This window comes from Spermophilus citellus (assembly GCF_964194105.1).
Source record: "Spermophilus citellus genome assembly, chromosome: 17".
NCBI lineage: Eukaryota > Metazoa > Chordata > Mammalia > Rodentia > Sciuridae > Spermophilus > Spermophilus citellus.
The window spans coordinates 73,156,935-73,176,677 of NC_138199.1; the positions used below are offsets into that span (position 1 = coordinate 73,156,935).

A 19,743-nucleotide genomic window follows, 5' to 3' on the forward strand; every position below is an offset into this window, starting at 1 on the left:
GGTCACCACCTGTCACTGTTCCATGCCACACTGGACCAAGCCACCAGCAGTGCTTGCCAGGGCCACTGCACAGAGGCCTGTGCAGTTTCCACAGTGATCTCACCAGCCTCCTCATGCCACCCCACTGTGGCCTCTGCTACACCAGCGTCTGCTCTCGGTTCCTCAGAAGGGCTGTGCTCCACACCAAAGATCTGTGCACTGTGCTGTGGGCGTATTATACCTCATTACAACTACAAAACCTATTGGGAAAGACTCTGGTTAGCAAAATTTGGGAGAGCACAAAAATTATTATCTGCTCAATTATTAACACTTTAAAGCAATCTACAATAAAAATCTTTGTTATGGCACAAATGAGGAACACAAACTGTAATACAAATTTCAGAGCACAACTGAGGACAAATGAATTTCATCCTTAAAACGTTCCCTCACTCTCCTGCCCCGTGCCACACAACACTGACCCTAGCTCTGTCTCCAGTCTTTGTGTCTTAATTTATGAACTGCTTCCTCACAGGAGAGCAGGCGGAGCAACTGAGCTTCAGCACCCTCTCTCCTCCCCATCAGCTCATGCTCTTCACACCAACATGCCAGAAGAATTACGCACCTGTGGACAGCAGTTAGCTGAAACAGTCAGTCCATGCACCTTTCATGTGTATGACACATTGTCTACACGTCTCATCTTTTTAAATTTTTTTGGTTTTATTTTTTAGTTGTTGATAGACCTTTATTTATATGTGGTGCTGAAAATTGAACCCAGTGCCTCACACATGCCAGGCAAGTGCACTACCACTGAGCCACAGCCCCAGCACCTACACATCTCATTTTAAATTGAGAAAGCCCACACATTTCCTGGCTAATCCTTCTGGGGTAGGGCGAGGGTCTTTTCTCTAAATGTAGGCTGGCTGACTAGAGTTCTTGTGGTATCTATTTTGTAGTTTTGATTTAATTACAGCAGGCCCCCCACACACACACACACACAAACAGTTTGGAGTAGAACAAGAACTTAGGCTTTGCAAAGGAATCTGAGTGTGAAAGTCCACTGAATTTTTATAATGTTCCTATTTAGTTATCATGTCTGAATCTTTTTTGACAGGAATATAATCCCAGTGATTCCAAGGGGTCACGTAGGTACCTGTAGAAACAACTTCTTTCTCTACTTACTCTGAGGCACAATGTAGTATCTCAGAGCTCAGATTCTGTACAGCTAGTTCTCAACTATAACTAGCTGGCAGTCCCAGCCCCAGGGCTCCCAGCTCTGGGCAGGTTCTTTCTGTGGACAGGTCATCTAAACCATACTTACTAGTTGTATGACCTTGAGTAAGTTACTGAACTTCTCTGTGTCTGTGTCCCATCTACAAAACTGGACTTTTAGGCGGGTGTGAAATCCCAGTTATTAAGGAGGTTGAGGCAGGAGAATGGCAAGTTTGATGCCATCCTGGGCAACTTAGCAAGACCCTGTCTCAAAATAAAAATAGAAAAGGGCTGGGGAAGCTCAAAGGTAAAATGCCCCTGAGTTCAATCCCCAGTACCCCCCACCCAATAATGAATAAAATTTTTAAAAATTATTATATTAGTTATCATTGTTGCTTCATTTGCTTATGTTACATTCGATTATGTAACTATAACAACAAGTTCAACTGCCACAAACCAGTCTGGGGACAAACAACTGACTCTTGATAAGACCCTGGCTTGACTGGTGGAGCTGAAGTACCAGGGTGTGCCAGAGACCAGCCTGCTGGCTGTGCACTCCACATGCCAGGGACATGAGTCAGCAAGTTCTCCACAAGGAAGTGGAAAGCTTCAGGCAGGCCAGGTCCACGCAGCTCACGACAGTTAAGAAGGCTTTGTTGCACTTGCTCATCTGTCAGCCACCTGGATACACCTGGGAGAGTCCCCTAGGAAGGTTTAAAACAACACAGTACCCTGCCATCCCAAAGACTGATGTGCGGGGCCTGGGCGTTTCTAGAGATCCTAGTGACTGTCACAAGCAGGGTTGAGGACCATGGGCTGGAAGATAAGCTCTCAAAGGGCCAGCCCCACTCTTCTTGTCTCAGTGGCTGGCATAGTTCCTGGTCACAAAAGGCCCACCCATCCTAGCTTTTAAAGCAGTTAAGGGTGGCCATGAGGTTTTGGGCTTTGTTCCCTTTTCCTAGCTTCCCGATCACACCAATGGGTAGCAACCAGCCACTCAGCAGCCAAGGCCTGGCCTGAGAGGCAACAGGCACCATCAAGAAGTGAGGCCTCCACAGTGCTCCCCGCCCCAGACTCCAGAAGCTGCAGTTAATCATTCACCACATTCCTGGAAATAAGGACTGGGTGGCAGTCCCAGCCCCAGGGCTCCCAGCTTTGGGCAGGTTCTCTCTGTGGACAGGTCATCTAAACCAAGCCAAGACCCTGCTCTATACAGGTAAGATGGGTGGGTGGCCTGGGGTACAGGCCCCGGGGTTCAGTCTCCTCCCCCACCCCACTCCAAGTCTGACTGCTCTCAGGGAGCACTTCTGAACAGCTGCCCACAGTACCCCAACAGTGACATCACAAAAGGCAAGATGCAGCTGAGAGGAGTGTGAAAGGCAGAAAGGGAGTGGTCATTGCCAGGCAACCAGCCCCAGCCCACCGCTGTTTGTTCTGGTGGCAGCAATGCAGGTCTGGTCAGGGCTTCTAGTCAATACTAACGCCTTCCCCCCAAAAAAGTTGCTTCCTTGAATCAGGGTGAAGCTCTGGTCACCTGGCAGTCTCTTCACTCAGGGCCCCCCAAAGCGTGGGGCTTGAAGGACAACCTTGATTTGCCCTCGTAGGTCACAAGACAGTAGCAACAGCAGGTAATGACTCTTTCCTTTCTCCTCTCTACTCCCTTCAGCTAAGGGCTCACAGCTCTCCAAACACTGGTTCCATTTCGAAAAGATATTTAGATTTCCTATTTTCAGGGGCCCCCAGGGACTTTACTGAAGCCTGAGCCACTTCTTGGCTCTTGTCCTTTTTTTTTTTTTTTTTTTTTTTTTTTGAGACAGGGTATTACTCTGTAGGCCAGGCTGGCCTCCAACTCATAGGCTCAAGTGATCCTCCTGCCTCAGCCTCCTGAGAACTGGGACTATAGGAGCACACCACAGCACATCGGTGGGCTCCTATGCGGTTGTTCTCAAAATGCCTCCCAAATGTTTAGCAATTGGGGCAGGAAAAGTTAGGGAGGACGCATAGCAGTGCTTTTTAGCTCTGAGTTGAGCAGGCCTTGGATAGAACGAATGTCCTGGCTCATATCAGAGCTATTCAGGAGAGAACGGGAGGCTCCGGGGCAGCCTCTGGGAAGAATGCAGGGCCCTCTCTACAAAGGGGGAAACTCCATTTGTTGCTTGCGGGAGACTTGGAGCTCAGAGACTCACCATTTCTTCAGTGACCACATATGGCCAGCTATTCCCTGCAGCTGCTACTTAGTGTGAGGGTTGGGAGTGGAGAGTAGCACCTGAGACAGGACTTTGAGGGTCCAAACTCACAGTCTCCGTCTTTTCTTTTCTAGGTTTATATGGACCAAGCGGCAATCCAGAAGACCGCCTGGCATGATGAGTTTTGGGAGAACCCCTGGGAGCTGGGGGGCCTGATAGTGATTGGCTTATTTATCTCCACAGTCCTGTTTTTCTTCATGTTTGCTGTTGTATTTGGTTTAATCCCTCCACTGGAGAAGACAGAATATGAAGAGGATTGATGTGACTTCCTGGGGGCCAAGAAGACAAGAGGTGGGCTCCTCTGCTTCTCCCATACTCCTCTGTGGTCCCCTCAGACTCAGGGCCCAGTCGTCTTTTCTCACCAGGAAAAAAAAAAATCTAGTCAAACACTGGGTATGCCTTAGGGTTGGTCAGATAGCAAGATGGGGAGGTTGGTCTGATACTGGTCATGCAGAGGTCTTCTCCTCTGTCCTCAGGTGAGAGAAGCAATGGATAAGAAGGTCCCCCAATAGATTCCCAGCCCAGCCAGCAACTTGAAGAGGACACACATATACACACACACACCAAAAAAAAAAAAAAAAAAAAAACCAAATGGAGTAAAAAATTCCTTTTCAAATCTGTTAACTTGTAAGAGTTCATTTTCTATCTAGATGTGGTCACCAGAAGAAGCCAGCAAAGCCTTACTGGGACCTGCAACTCTCCCTGTGGTCTGGCCCTGCCTGTCCGACCAGCCATCTGGCACATGCCCCTAGGTTCTTGGAGCAAGTTTCAGTTGCTGAAAAAGCCCTGTTCTGTCCTGCCACAGACCCTTGCACATGCCATCCCCCTTGACTGGTGTGCACCACCAACACTACACTTGCTCAGCTAGTGCTTCCTCACCCTTTAGATCTCAGTCTAAACCTGACTCCTCAGGTAAATTTCTCCTGACTCTCTGGACTAGGGTAGGGCACCTGCTATATACTATCAAAACACCATTTATCTTTTTTTTCAGAGCCCTTTTAACAGAAATCGTACATTTTTATTGTTTTGTTCTGTTCTGTGGTACTGTATACTAGACCCAGGACCTTGGACATACTAGGCAAGTCCTCTATCACTGAGCAACATAAGCCTTTTCTATTTTATTTTGAGACAGGATCTTAGTAAGTTTCCCAGGCTGGCTTCAAACTTGTGATTCTCCTGCCTCAGCCACCCAGGTAGTTGGGATTGCAGGTGTACACTACCATTATCTGGCAAGAATCATCAGTTACCTGACAAATGCCTGTCTTTCCCATGGAAACTGAGCACCATAGAAGCAGGAGATGGGTCTCTTTCTGTCACCATTTTATTCCCATGGCCAGTATGCCTGGCACAGCTGATATCAATCAATATTGGTTGGTTGAACACATGAGTGAATGAGCACATGAGTGGATAAACAGGAAGATACTGGGCTTCTGTGCTCCCCAGCTCGGAGACCACAAGAGACAGTTCAGCTCAGGCCTAAACACAGAGCTGTTCTTCTATCTCAAGGTACTGAGGCCGCGAGGCCAGAGGTTGCTTCATGCCTTATAACTGTTCCCAGGACACTAAAACACAAAAAAACCCTGTCATGAATAATGCTTTTCCATGGCTACAGCCCAGAGAAAGCAGCTACATGCAGAGATGAGAGGAACACTGCTGGGTGCCACAACCTGGCCTCATTCCCAACTGACCCGAGTCCCTTTTCTGTTGGTCCCAGACCCTCCCACCCAGTGCTACTCACAGGGTGCCACCTCGACATGCCCAAACATCTACAACAGCTTTCTTTTAGAAATGTTCTGACCTTAGCAAACCCACTGCACTGGTCTATCCTCTCACTGCCAGGTGCCCGCCCTGAGGGAGTGCTGGCAGGAAAAGCTGCCTCACCTCGACCTCAAACCAGAACTATTCTTAGAAAAGGAGCAAATATAGGGTGGAAAGGAGCTTTTTCTTCATGTTCTGCCCCATTTTATAATAAACATTCCCTTTTATTCAAAGAGCAGTGGTCCTACAGACATGCCAGGGGTTTTATTCCAGCCTGAAAGCCCTGGGATCCAGAACCCTCACACACAGAAAACAAGACACAAGTACAAGGCTGTGTGTGCACAAAGCCCAGGAGGCCTTCAGCTGGACTCCCTGGGCCCATGGATGCCTGGGCCCCTGCCCCCAGCTGGCCCATTGACACACTCAGAAACCCCAGCTCCTTGAAATGAGATGAAATAGAAGTAGAGGCCTCAAAGAGGATCATCTCCCTACCTGGCAGGTTCTAACCCCCAGAGCCTCAAACAAGAACCAGCCAAGGTGCTTCCAGCAGAGGGGGCTCTGACAATTAGCAAGAACACTCGGTGGTCCTTTTATTCCTCACCAGAAATGAGAGGTCTGCTCAAGGAGCCCAAGAAGGCTGAATTTAGCAATCCCCAAACCAGTGCCAGAAAAGGGTTCTGGTGGCGAGGGCCAAAGGCAAGGGTGAGCCTGGCACTGCAGTCTACCACTTTTGCTGGGTGTGGTCCTGCCACAGAGACCAAATGAGAGATGGTCATTTCCAGAAGGAGCCACCAACTCATGTGAGTAGGACAGAGATGGGAATGCAAAGACAGTGCCTAAGGAAGTGTCTCCCTGGTTTCCAGAAGACAGCCCAAAACATCTGTTTCACACTGGTACTATGTACCTCTACACAGAACCTTGTCTCAAGACTCTAGTCTTGAGTAATACAGCACTCGCTTAGCATGCGCAAGGCCCTGGATTTCATCCCTAGCACTATAAAAACAGGCAAGCAAGCTAACAAAAAGAAGACACTATGCTTACAAAAACCAAGATGGCATAGGTATATGAAATGAGCACTCCATTGACAATTAGGAGGCACAAATTTAGTGGCTTCTGTCTACCTTGAGCTTTATGATTGTGACCTCTCCAGAGCTTGGTTTATTCATCTGTATCTGAGGCAATCATATCTGCTGTCCTCCCAGGACTGTTCCATGAGATCAGACGAATCTGAGAGCTTTTTAGACCAAGTATACAGAGTCCTTTGGGGTGTCCCTCACAGGGGGCAGTAACAACTACATGTGTCCAGCCACAATCATGACACCCTGCCCAATCCCCACAGATGAAGACAAAGGAGACAAGTGGGTTCCATGTGGGCTGGCCGGCTATTAGAAAGGGTGATTTCTCTAAAGCACATGAGGCCTCCTGGCCCAAAAGATAAGAGGGTCACATGCTTCTGTTTGGGACATAGATAAGAGTGGATACTTGGAGTAAAGCAAAAGACCCAGCTCAGTGGCATGTGATGACCATAATGCCAATGGCTCGGGGCTGGCCACATAAAGTCAGTCATCCTAGAAGGGAGTAGAATGGAAAGGTGGATGACCACCTAAAATGCTAAACAAATCCTCAAACTGCCAGAGTGGCTGGGGCCTCCAGAAGAGAAGAGAAAGGGTCCTGAAGAAGGGTCCTCAATACAAAACCCAATGATCTTTGTCCCTTGGTGGACAAAAGGCTGTTTTATGTTAGCTGGTCAGATAATGGCTGCTGGGGGAGGAAATGATCTAACATTTTGCTCCATAACTAAAATAAGTCACTTACCCCAATTCTTCACAGAAGGTCACCAGGGCCTCAAAAGCCAAAAGGGTGGCTTTGTCAGAGGCTTTGTTCCCTCTCTTTTCCTGGAGACAGAAAATGACCACTAAAAGTCACAGAGTTAGACTACATTGTCACTATAAAAATTAATGAGGGAGAAAACTATTACAGGACAATAATAAAGCCATTTACTAAATGGTATCCCCAAACCTGTGTGTACATCAAAATCCCTAGGCTAATGAATCAAACTCTCTGGGACAGAAGCCTTAATATTTGGAAATATTTTATACTTCCAAAAAGCTCCCCATGTGATTCTCATGCAAAGGGCCCTGGACTGCCATGTGGGAAGCATGATATGATCTGACTTCATATAAGTCCTTATATGGTGTGACCCTACCTGCTAATATATATACAGAGGCTTAACACACAAAAAGTTAATGGGGGCTGGGGGGGCTGGGGTTGTGGCTCAGTGGAAGAGTGCTCGCTTAGCATGTGTGAGGCACTGGGTTCAATTCTCAGCACCACATAAAAAAATAAATAAAATATTGTGTCCAACTACAACTAAAAAAACAAAACTAAAAAAAAAAAAGGTTAACAGTTGTTATTTTTGAGTGATGGGTATGCACCACTGGCCTTTTTAATACACAGCTATTCATTAAAAATTTCCTTTTAGAAAATTGTCAACTTGGGGCTGGAACTGTGGCTCAGCAGTAGAGCGCTCGCCTAGTGCGGGCGGGACCCGGGTTCGATCCTTAGCACCACATAAAAATAAAGGCATTATGTAGAGTCCATCTACACCAAAAAAAAAAAAAAAAAAAAAAAAAAAAAAAAAAAAAAAAAAAGAAAGAAATAAAGAAAGGGGGCTGGGGATGTGGCTCAAGCGGTAGCGCGCTCGCCTGGCATGCGTGCGGCCCGGGTTCGATCCTCAGCACCACATACCAACAAAGATGTTGTGTCCGCCGAGAACTAAAAAATAAATATTAAAAATTCTCTCTCTCTCTCACTCTCTCTCCTCTCTCACTCTCTCTTTAAAAAAAAAAAAAGAAATAAAGAAAGAAAAAAATTGTCAACTTAAAAGAAATACAGAAAAGTGAAGAAAATATGACATGATACCTGAGACATTACCTACTGACTTACTGCATTTAGGTGGCCCCTCCCCCTGATATAGATGAATGCACATACTTCCTTCACCTGCAATCTCTCAATGTGTTTCAACTGCAATTTCTTATCACATTGATATTTTCCTCATTATAACTCTGTCAACACTACTTCAAGCTAAACCATGGAATTGCATTTCCCATGGTCAGGTTTTCTTTTTTATAACTCTGTTTTCCCTGAAATAGTTGCATTGTTTGTTCCATTTGCCTAGATTTCAGGATGTCACTAATTCACCCTCAAATGTTTTGACATAATAAGGAATTCATCTGAATTGGAGCTGGACATGCAGGTTCCACTTTAATTTTTGGAAACTTCCTTCCTAGAACCTTCCATCCCCCAGTTTCATCTGCATGATTTTTTGTAGGCCTGTGCCCAGCTGTCTTTCTGACTCCCACTGAACATTGTCCCTTTGTCTTGCTCCTCAGTCACATCTCCATTTTCCTCTCCAAGTTTACTATCTCTTTATGATGGAGAGCATCCCTTACTAGCCAGACATGACACAGAGGAAATTTTTTGAAACCCTGCATCTGAAAATGTCTTTATCTTCATGCTTAACTGGTGGACTGGGTAGAAAATTCTAGGTTGGAAATTGTTTAGAATTTTGTAGGGGAGGAGGACAGGTACTGGGGATTAAACCCAGAGTGCTTTATCACTAGCTATATGCCTAGACCTTTTTTGTATTTTTATTTTGAGACAGAACCTCATTAAGTTGATGAGGTGGGGTTTGAACTTGAGATCCTCCTGCCTCAGACTTCCAAGTCCCTGGGATTACAGGAATGTGCCACCACATGGGCCTGGCATTTGTTTGGAATTTGAAGGCTCTACTTCACAGTTATCTTGTTTCTAGTGTTCCAGCTGAGAAACCAGATGCCCTTCTGGTTCTCAGTCCATCATATATTGCCTGTGTTCTCTCTCCATAAGTTTTCTAGATCTTCTCTTTCTCTCCAATGATCTGAAATATTTCAAGGAGTCTAGCGTAGGTTCCCAAAATTCACTGTGTTAGTAAGTTTCAAATAAATACCTTCTACTCAATCATCCTAGCAAAATCTTTACCTTGTCTAATGTGAATTTCAGATCATGGAGATGAGTTAATCATGCTCCCTTAGTTCAGGGCAAACCATCATTCTCTATCCACAAAAATCTCCATCCTAATCTTTACTTGCATTCACCTTCTCTCCCCATTCCTTAATTTAGCCATTCATTTACTAAATACTAACTCTGTTCCCAACACAGATCTAGGCACTACAGTTACAGAAAGCAAAAGGTCCCACTCTCATGGAATTTGCATTTCAGAAAAGTAGACAGAGCATAAACAAATGTATGAGTAGTAATAAATATGAATTTCTTTTTTTTTAAAGAGAGAGTGAGAGAGGAGAGAGAGAGAGAGAGAGAGAGAGAGAGAGAGAGAGAGAGAAATTTTTTTTAATATTTATTTTTTAGTTCTCGGCGGACACAACATCTTTGTTGGTATGTGGTCCTGAGGATCGAACCCGGGCCGCACGCATGCCAGGCGAGCGCGCTACCGCTTGAGCCACATCCCCAGCCCCAATAAATATGAATTTCTAAAAAATAAGATAGGAGCCTTCCTCAGCCTCAGCTGTGCCTTGTATCCCCTCATGGGGAGCATGTACCATGATTTCTTTACTCACTGCCCAAGGATCAACATTCATCTTATTTGTCATTTTCTGTCATCATGAACAATTCTGCCTCACAGGCTCTACACATGAGCTTATGCACTGGCACTTTTATTTCATAGACTCTGATACCAGAAATAGGATATCTGGCTCAAAGTGTACCTATATTTTAAAGGGTAACAGGGAGCTAGGGGTGCAGATCAGTGACAGAGCACTTGCCTCCCAAGTGCAAGGTCCTAGGCTCTGTCTCCAGCATTGCAAAAAAAAAAAAAAAAGTGTGATAGAAGGTGCTAGATTGCTTTCTTCAAAATGACTGTAACTCTTTGCTTTCCTCTTGGCAAAGCATGAGTCCTCTTTCCTACACAGCCCCACTAGCAACCAGGGCTAGAGCTTATTCACATGCATGTCAAAACATTTACTTTAATTTGCATTTATTTGATTGCTATTAATTTGAGCATCTTTTGAAATGTCATTTGGATGAGTTTTTCTGGGAACATTTTTTTCATATTCTTTGCATTTCGTGTCCTTTTTCTTATCAATTGGCAAAAGTTCTCTGTTCTCAACCTTAACCTTTTACTTGCTTCTATACTGAAATATTTTCCCAGATCTATTTTTCTATTGACATTGTTTATGGGACTTTTTGCCATATACATTTTTTATAGCTTCAGAATTGATAGAAATTTAAAACTTTTTAATGTATTCAAATATTTCTTTTTTTCAAAAGAATAGTTTTCCAGGCTTGTAATTTCTTTTCTTTTTTTTTTTTTAATATTTACTTTTTAGCTTTTAGGTGGACACAATATCTTTATTTTATTTTTATGTGGTGCTAAGGATCGAACCCAGTGCCTCACACATGCTAGGCGAGCACTCTACCACTTGAGCCACATCCCCAGCCCTCCAGGCTTGAAATTTCTACTACAAAAGTATCTCTAGGCTGGATGTGGTGGCACACACCTATAATCCCAGTGACTTGGGAGACTGAGGCAGGAGGAACACAAATTTGAAGGCAGCCTCAGCAATCTGTGATGCTCTCAGCAATTTAGCCAGACTTGTTTCAAAATAAAAATTAAAAAAAGGACTGGGGATATAGCTCAATGGTAGAGCATTCCTGGGTTCAATCCCTAGTACTCCCCCATACACACACACAATAACTCCAGCCCTAGATCATACACCAAGCTAAATTTTCTTGTAATTTTTCTTTTTTTTAAGACAGGGTCTCACTCTATTGCCCAGGCTAGCCTCAAACTCCTGCGCTCAAGTGATCCTCCTGTCTCAGCCTCCTGAGTAGCTGGGACCACAGGTTTACATGACCATACCCAGCCTCCACATTCTTAACAATTGGTTATAAATGTTTTACATTTCTGCCAACCTAATAGGTATAAAAGGATAGCTTGTTTTCTGATTTGCATGTTTCTGATTCCTAAGTAACATTGAACATCTCTGTACATTTATTAAATATTCTGTTTTCCTCTTCTATGAATTGTCTGTGCTTTGTGCTATGAGGCTGGTACCTTTTCTTATAAGGAGTTCTCTCAACAGCCCCACCAATAATATATACTACAAATATCTTCCCTTTTTTTCACTTAATTTATGGTGTTCCCCATTATACAGAAAATTTTAGTTTGAATTTCATCAAATACGTCACGTACTCCTTTATGGTTTCTGTTTCAAAAATCTTGAGCTGGGGCTGGAGTTGTGGCTCAGTGGTGGAGCATATGCCTAGTTTTGTATGAGGCACTGGGTTTAATTCTCAGCACCACATATAAATAAGTGAATTAAATAAAGGTTCATCAATATCTAAAAAAAAATTTTTAAACTTTAAAAAAAAAAACAACCTTGAGTTGCTCTGCCCTTCCTCAAGAAGATAAAATATTTCACCTTCTAATTTTATAGCTTTTTGAGGTCTTGAACCCACCTGTAATTCATATGTATATGCTATCAGCTAGGGACCTAAATTTTTTTTGGTTGGCACTATTCAACAGTTCCCCCTTTTCCAACAATTTCCTGTTGATTTATAATGCTACCTATCACACATCAGGTTCTCTTACATGTTTGGTTCTGTTTTTAGGTTTTCTATGAAGAATGCCTAACCATTAAAAAATAAAAAATGGCTAAAAGCAAAAGTAAAAGACACATAACAATGGGAAATGCTCACATAACAATGCTCACTAAAACAAGGGCAAGATTGATTTTGACTGTAAAATAGCATAATTTAAATGTTTATAAAGAAAATAAGACCAAACTAGCTTGTTGTCAGCTGCCTGTCCACCCTACACACCACTACTACCTTGCAAAACCCTGGCCAGTAACACCCTGTCTAGCTTAAAAAGCTCCAGCTGGACTGGGAAATAGACTGTGTAAAATTGGAGAGTGGTGGGTTCAGTTAGAAAAGGCTAATACCACCCATGACTTACCTGGAGTTTCCCAATTTCCTTCCTGATTAGAAAGCTAATTTGGTCCCGATCATTCCTAGAGTAATAGAGACGACACCAAGAAGGCTTCCCATCCCTGCCAGCCCGGCCAGACTCCTGGTAGAACCCAGCCATTGACTTGGCAATATTCCAGTGGACGACAAACCTGTGGGATTCAAAAGAATGAGTTGCATGAGATATGGAAGAGCTGAGTCCTCATGGAGGGGGGAATCCTGTGCCACTAGAGTAGGGCTCTATCCACTGTGGCCAGATACAAGGAAGCAGAAAAAAGATCCCAGAGTAAGCCGGTTGGGATGTCTGTAGCACATTAGCAGCTCTCTCTGCCATGGAGCAGCCCAGCTTAGAGGCAGGAGTTAAGGGGGTAATTTCAACAAATATGGGGGATCCAAAAAAAGTTCACAGCCAGAGGCGCAGTGGAATAAATACCAGTCTTAGAATAAGATTAGACTCTGACACTTATGAGCGACACAACTATGACTAAGTCTTTTATAACTTCTTTGAAGCATAGAACTAGGCAATCTACCCTGAGCCAGGCTCCAATCAGGAAGGTAAAGCAAGAAGCAGAGCTCACCTGACATTGGCTTTGTCCACTCCCATTCCAAAACTGATGGTTGCAACAATTACAGGGACCTTCTCCTCCATCCACTCATTCTGCACCTGTGTTCTATCAGAAGCCTTCAGCCCTGCAAAGGGGGAGAAGGTGGGGAAGGATAACCCACATTTCCCATGGGTTTACCTTGGGTTTTACATTGCTGGGCACTTTATACCCACCCTGAGTCCATCACTCCCAGCTATATGACCTGGGGCTGGGCACTTAATCTCACAGAACCTCAGTTAATAGACATAAAGACCTCAGCCCGTGGGTCAACGTGAATGCACAGAGCATTCAATAAATGTTAGATGAGACTCAAACTGTTGTCCATTGGCCTCAAAGCCTGTGCTTCTTTGACCTGGTTTTTTATATCTGGACTTATAAAAATGCATCCCCTGCTGCTTGGTGGGCACAGGATAAGAAAAAGAATCAGGAATTACAACTCTTATTTTAGACCTCATTCACACCTGGACTCCTTTTAGCGGAATCAAATGAATTTTAGCTCTGCATGGGTCTCTGGAAAAAGATAATGAATCACCTAATTATCCAGAATCCATAGGAACAAAACAGGCCTCCTCAAGTGAAGAGGACCACATAGCCTGGACATCTCTTACCTGCGTGGTAAGCCTTAGCATTCACACCCCTGCTGCTGAGCTCTGTGGCCACCTGTTCACAAGCCTCTCTAGTCCTGCAGTAGATAATGCCACAGCCGGACAACAACTGAATGGGGAGACAGGAAGAAAAGAGGTGTGGGAAGAAAACAATCAGCCTGCTAGGTGCAGCCTGCTTCAGAAGAAGCTCTGTGTTTTGTCAACTTCAATCTCCTGAGAAGGCAGGACACCCAACAGAGCTCTCCTGCTTCAGAAGCAGCAGAACCAAAGCAGCCTAAAGTCCAGCCTCTATAATTCCTCTGCCTACTCCCCAAAACCCTGTGTAGGTCAGCAAAGGCTTCACATAGAGGGACCATGTGCTTGTTTTCCACAGATAGAGCCAAGACAAGTGAACCCCATTGAGGAGGACAATGCCGGGTAATGAAAGGGATAACTCTTTTTGTGCCCAAGTTTGTTTTGTGAAGCACTGAGAACTGAACCCAGGGGCACTCTACCACTCAGCTATATCTCCAACTCTTTTTTAAAATTTTATTTTGATCCAGGCATGCTGGTGCATGCCTATAATCCCAGTGACTAGGAAGGCTGAGGCAGAAGGATTGTAAGTTCAAAGCCAGCCTCATCAACTTAATAAGACCCCAGGAGACTTTGTGAGGGCTAAGGATGTAGTTCAGTGGTAAAGTACCCTTAGGTTCAATTCCTGGTAGCTTCTCTAGCAAAAAAAAAAAAAAAAATTATTTTGAAACAGGGTCTCACTAAGTTGCCCAGGCTGGCTTGGAATTTTCTATCTTTCTATCTTGGTCTCTCAAGTAGCTGTAATTACAGGCACTGTACTCAGCTTGTACACAAGTTTTAGGAAGCCTCGATAAGAAGCTAGGAAAAGCAAAGGTTTGAAAAACTATCCATCTCTCTGGTGCAGATAGCACCTTGGTCCCCAACTTTAGGGTCTCACCCCTTTATCAGCCTTCTGTCCAAGAGCCTTAAGGCAGAAATCCCTCAGGTTTCCATAGGGATCAGAAATCAGTTCCTTGAACTGCACATCATAAAAGAGGTTGGCCCGGAAACAGGGAGTCTTGAAAGTGGCAACTGGTTGCTTCAGATGCAGGGCAGCAAACACGTCCTCTTGAACTTGTGGGGTGGCTGTGGCAGTCAGGGCCACACATGGGGCATGTGCCAGGCGGGAGCGCAGAGCACCCAGACGCAGATAATCAGGACGAAAGTCGTGTCCCCACTGGGAAACACAATGAGCTTCATCCACCACCAAGTAGGAGAGAAGGTGGCGGGACACTAGGGAATTCAGGGTGGGCTGGAAGGAGGATGCAGCTGCCATCTCTGGGGTAATGTAGAGAAGCTTGGTCCGGGGTTTTTCTTGCTCCAAGTCAGAAAGCAGCTCCTTCTTCTCTTGTGCCGAAAGCTTTGAGTTCAGGGAACTCACTTGTACCTTCAGGGCCAGCAAATGGTCCACCTGGTCCTGAGGGCAAAAGGGGACAAGGCCAGTGGCCCCTCAGAATTCAGTGGTCAATTTCATTGCAACTCCCCAGGAAACTTCCCAGTCATAAAGCCTCCTCCCCTCCTTCCATATATCTGATCTTTGCCCAGAAGTATACAAGGTGAAGTGATTGAGAGGACAGGCTCTCTGGAGTCACAAAGACCTGGATCTAATCCTGGCTCATTAAAGTGCTACCTGCTCTCAGGCTGTTTCTTAACCCCTGGGACTCAGTTCTAGTTCTCTCTCCCAAAATAGTAACCATCTAATAAGACTGTAGTAAGAAGTGAATGAAATTTTACATTTTAAAGGTAATGTGAATGCATATAAAGCACCTGGCACAAAGCCTGAGAATAGGGAACACTGGCAAAGTACAACTGGTGTTCCCAGTCTATGTACCTTTCTTTTGGGTGGATGGCTCTTAACCACATGGCCTTACTTCCTCAATTCTAATTCCATCAGCCCATCTGCAGGCACTAAATACAGTCAGAACATTTGGTCAGTAAGGTCCCAATGAGTTTCTCATCTCTTTTTCGGTTTCACATACCTGTACACTTGCCAAAATAAACCAGGACACCAGGGATTCCTCATATCAATTTAGCTACCCATACACCTGCACCTTTTATCCTAACATCACGAGCACATGTGTGTGGATGTGAGAGTGAGTTGGTGTATGGAACAGATAAAGTTTCATACACTTCTGCACCAAAAAAAAAAACCCCAAACCAAAACAAAACAAAACCAAAAAGCAAAAACAAAAACCAAACCCAGAGGATGAGGGACCTCAGGCCATCAAAACAGTAAGACTCATTTGTGACCCACAAGAGTGACATACACTAATAGAGAACCTTACATTTGGGCAATTCAGAAACCCAACAAGAGAAATGTAGGAAAATCAGAGAAAATAAAAGGCAAAGACCAAATAAAGGAGGAGTAAAATTTCTAACTATAAACAACCATTCCTTCATTGTTTTGGGTTACCACCTTCATTCCCCAAATCTCACCTGAATCAAAGCAATAAGAGGAGAAATAACGATAGTGATGCCTTTAGCCAACAGTGCAGGGAGTTGATAGCAAAGGGATTTTCCTGCACCTGTGGGCATGCACACAAAGACATCCTTGTCACCTGCAAAAACACAAAAAGATAACGTCTCAGTGCTTCATGTTTTCATCAAGGTTGTTGAAAAATTTAATGAGAATGTAGGAACAACATCTAGCATGGTTTGGCACAGGGGAAGATCTGGATATGTTAACTCTCTTCTGTCCCTTCTATAAAAAGGACAAGGAAAGTAAAATATTTGGAAATGTCTGAAAACTATTTCTGGTAATGGTATTAAAAAATAAAAGAGTATGAGTTGAGCATGGTAGCATCTGCCTGTAATCCCAGCAACTTGGGAGGCTGAGGCGGAGAATAATAAGTTTGAAGTAACTTAGTGAGACCCTATTTCAAAATAAAAAAATAAAATAACTAAGGATGTAGCTTAGTGGTAGAGTGCCCTGGATTCAATCCTCAGTACCACATACACGAATAATAATAAGGGCATAAATTTTGAGTCTGCTGGGACATAGATGACTGAAAAAGAAAAACAGTTGTAAAAGCAGAATATTGCTAGGTGACTGGGTACATCTGTGTAGACACACAAGGACATCACTTAGAGATATTTTGTTTATAAATATATCAGTAATATTACACTGCTGCAGAGCTGGGGTTGTTGCTCAGTGGTAGAGCTCTTGTCTAGCATGTGTGAGGCACTGGGTTCGATCTTTAGCACCACATATAAATAACTAAAATTAAAAGCCCATCAACAACTAAAAAAATTTTTTTTAAAATATTACACTGCTGCTCCCCTCTGGACAATTTCCAATGATCATATCTCCAGTTTACAATCTTACTGTTCCTTCCTTTCTTATGGGGGACCCAAATACTTACTTTTCAACAAGGGGATTACCTTGTGACTACCCAAACAAAAAATGGGAATCTAGGAATAATTTTTCAAAGACTATTTTTGGCTCCAGCCATATAATGTAAGAATCAGAACAGGTGAGTGATTCTGCCATTAAAATTGCAGCTTTAGATGATAAGTCTAAAGATCTCCAAAACTAGTTACAGGCCTAAGGTGAGGAAGTAGGAAGTGTTAGGAGGATGATGTTATGCTATGGTACAGCCAGTAGAAATTTAAGGGCAGGTAGTCTCATGTTACCTTTCACTACAGCCATGGTCGCATTCTCCTGTAAAGTTGTCTTAAAAGAGTCAAACCCAAAGACCTTCTTCAATGTGCTCCGGACTTGCCGTTCAGGGTCAAAGGAAGTGGAGGGAGGGTGGGTGTTCATCTTAGCGAAAATTAGTAGCCAAAAGTTAAAGCAAAAGTGGTGGAAGATTGCCACGAGAACTCTGTTCTGCTTTTAAAACACTGATTGTTTTCTTCTGTAAGAATAAATCTGCTACATTACATTTAAGCAATGTTATTTTCAAGTAGTAAAGTTGCAGGTGAACTGTCTCAAGCAATACATTCCTGGGCAATTATCGTCTGCACTGTTAGACTCCATGAACATAAACACATTGAACTATCCCAGGCCAATTAGCCCAGAGCTACAATCAGATCACAAGAAACGCAAGTGTCTTTGGAAGAATTTGGAGAACGTGGAATTGTTTTTCTAAGATCCACCTACTGCTCCTTCTTCTGTAAGGGCAGCCTTGACGACTATTCTTCCCCCCAGGACCGGCCCTTCCACTTTTCTTCCTCTGAGCCCCAGATCCACAGTTTTCTCCCTTCACCAGCTAAAGATTCCCTCTTTTCATCACCCCCAGGTATCAGACCCGGCCGTAGGGCCTCTAAGGGCCAGGACTCTTGCCGGGCCGCTGCTGTCCGCTGGTTCCGCAAACGCTCAAACACTTCTACACACCTTTCCCAATTCTAAGATAAACCCCTGAGAATAGCCTGTCAGACACAACCCCTACAACCTTACATCCGTCGTGCGATGATGACGTAAACAAGCGCAGACCTGAGGGATGGGCCAGGTTCAGAAACGGCGGTTTTGATTGGCTACCATCGGGCGCGGCGTCTCCTGGGATCCGGAAGAAGTTGACTTTCCTCACGGAAGTCGTCGTCTTTGAGTCATAGGCGTGAGCCACGCCCAAGCTGTGGGAGTAAAATGGCGGGGAAGAAGAACGTTCTGTCGTCTCTGGCGGTTTACGCGGAGGATTCAGAACCCGAGTCTGATGGCGAAGCTGGAATCGAAGCTGTGGGCGGCGCGGCTGGTGAGGCCCGAGTGGGAAGCTGAAGGGGGAATCGAGCGTCTTTCAGAATGCTGCTCTCCTAGTGGGGTAGGAGGGGAAGAGATGTTCATTGTGCCCCACGATTCGGACCCCGGAGCCCCGAAGCGCAGTCGGGGTCCTGAGTTAGGTTTAACATTAGATATTCTGCAGTAAGAACTGTTTCCTTCCTTTGTTTCTACTCTTCTGCTAAAACTTAATAGAAATCTGTGCTGGGCAGTGGGATGGACGAAAGGAGAGAGGTATCCACGGCTGCAGCATCACTGCCAGTTCGCTCCGGTTCCGTGTTTGATGGGGGGAGGGAGATGAGTAAAACGTACTTGGAGAGTGATGAAACGTGTGTCTTGGTAAATTTATGACTTTTAAATTAGGAATGTGCTCTAAACATATCTTGGAGCTTTTTAGACGTATGTCTAAATTACACTCCAGAGAGTGTAATTCTGTAGCTACGCCATAAAATTTGGGTATTTGTGAGCTTTTTTTTTTTTTTTTTTTTTTTTTTTAAAAAGCTTCTGGGTGATTCTGTTTCTTTGTGAGTTTTTAAAGCCCATCAGTAATTTTGTTGTTTTGTTCGAATTATGAATCCCTTGTTAGAATAGGAACAGATTTCTTTGGGGTAGTAGAAAGAGCAAGTTACCTAATGTGTCTGGGCCTTGGATTTTTCTCATCTGGAAAGTGAAGGGAATTGGTACGAAAATGAATAAGACAGTCTGTCTTATAAGAGAAGGCAAAGTCACAGGTTCCTATGATACAAGGTAGAGGCAAGCATGTCAAAAGAGATGTTCAAGCTCCATGCTATGATAATTCAGAGAAGGGAAGGCTTCAGTTAAACTAGTGTAGATGAACTGACAGCTTTTTTTAAAAAACCTTTTTTATAATTTTATTTGCTTATTATTATTGTTTTACATGGTACAGAGGATTGAACCCAGTGCCTCACATGTGTTATGCAAGTGCTCTACCAATGAGCACAAACCCAGCCCTGGACTGATAGCTTTAATTTTTTTTTTTTTTTTTTTTTTTTTGGCTGTGCTGGGAATATAAGCCAGAGCCTCATGAGTGCTAGGCAGGTGTTCTACTACACCCCCAGCCTGGATTGACAGCATTAGAAACAAGATTTAGTGTGATATTCTTCCATGTTTGTGTCTGTGGTCACTTACATGAGAATTAATTTCCCCTTTTTTCTTCAGAGATAGTCTTGGCCATTCAAGTCACTAGAAAGTTTTCTTGCTTTTTTTTTTTCTTTCTTCTCCATCTTTTACCACCTCTGTTTCAGAAGAGAAAGGTGGATTGGTGTCTGATGCCTATGGAGATGATGACTTTTCTCGCCCAGGGGGTGATGAAGATGGTTATGAAGAAGAGGAAGACGAGAACAGCAAACAGTCGGTAAGTAAATTTCTTGAATCCAGAGCTGCTCAAAGCACCTTTTTGTTTGTCAAGAAACTTTTGAATTGGGGCTGGGGATGTGGCTCAAGTGGTAGCGCGCTCGCCTGGCATGTGTGTGACCGGGGTTTGATCCTCAGCACCACATACCAACAAAGATGTTGTGTCCGCTGAGAAC

The 19,743-nt window shown here is 44.1% G+C and overlaps 2 protein-coding genes across 5 annotated transcripts in view; one reads left to right on the forward strand and one right to left on the reverse strand.

The window, feature by feature from the left end:
* RECQL5 (RecQ like helicase 5) overlaps nt 1-17,877 on the reverse strand; it is a 33,568-nt gene extending 15,691 nt beyond the window's left edge. For both annotated transcript variants that reach the window (XM_081271673.1, XM_081271672.1), the window contains exons 1-7: nt 17,113-17,877; nt 15,916-16,037; nt 14,378-14,896; nt 13,432-13,537; nt 12,797-12,908; nt 12,208-12,370; nt 7,008-7,087 (exon numbers count right to left, since the gene is read on the reverse strand). In XM_081271673.1, the coding sequence (XP_081127799.1) occupies nt 7,008-7,087; nt 12,208-12,370; nt 12,797-12,908; nt 13,432-13,537; nt 14,378-14,896; nt 15,916-16,037; nt 17,113-17,242 (1,232 nt within the window). In that variant the 5' untranslated portion in view covers nt 17,243-17,877. The remainder of the gene's footprint in view (nt 1-7,007; nt 7,088-12,207; nt 12,371-12,796; nt 12,909-13,431; nt 13,538-14,377; nt 14,897-15,915; nt 16,038-17,112) is intronic.
* Nucleotides 17,878-18,039: 162 nt separating this feature from the next.
* The window catches only part of SAP30BP (SAP30 binding protein), a 44,234-nt gene continuing 42,530 nt past the window's right edge, over nt 18,040-19,743 (forward strand). For all 3 annotated transcript variants that reach the window (XR_014019310.1, XM_081270919.1, XM_081270920.1), the window contains exons 1-2: nt 18,040-18,170; nt 19,459-19,568. Coding sequence is in view for 2 of the 3 variants with exons in the window: in XM_081270919.1 (XP_081127045.1) it covers nt 18,065-18,170; nt 19,459-19,568 (216 nt within the window). In the remaining variant the exon portion in view is untranslated. The remainder of the gene's footprint in view (nt 18,171-19,458; nt 19,569-19,743) is intronic.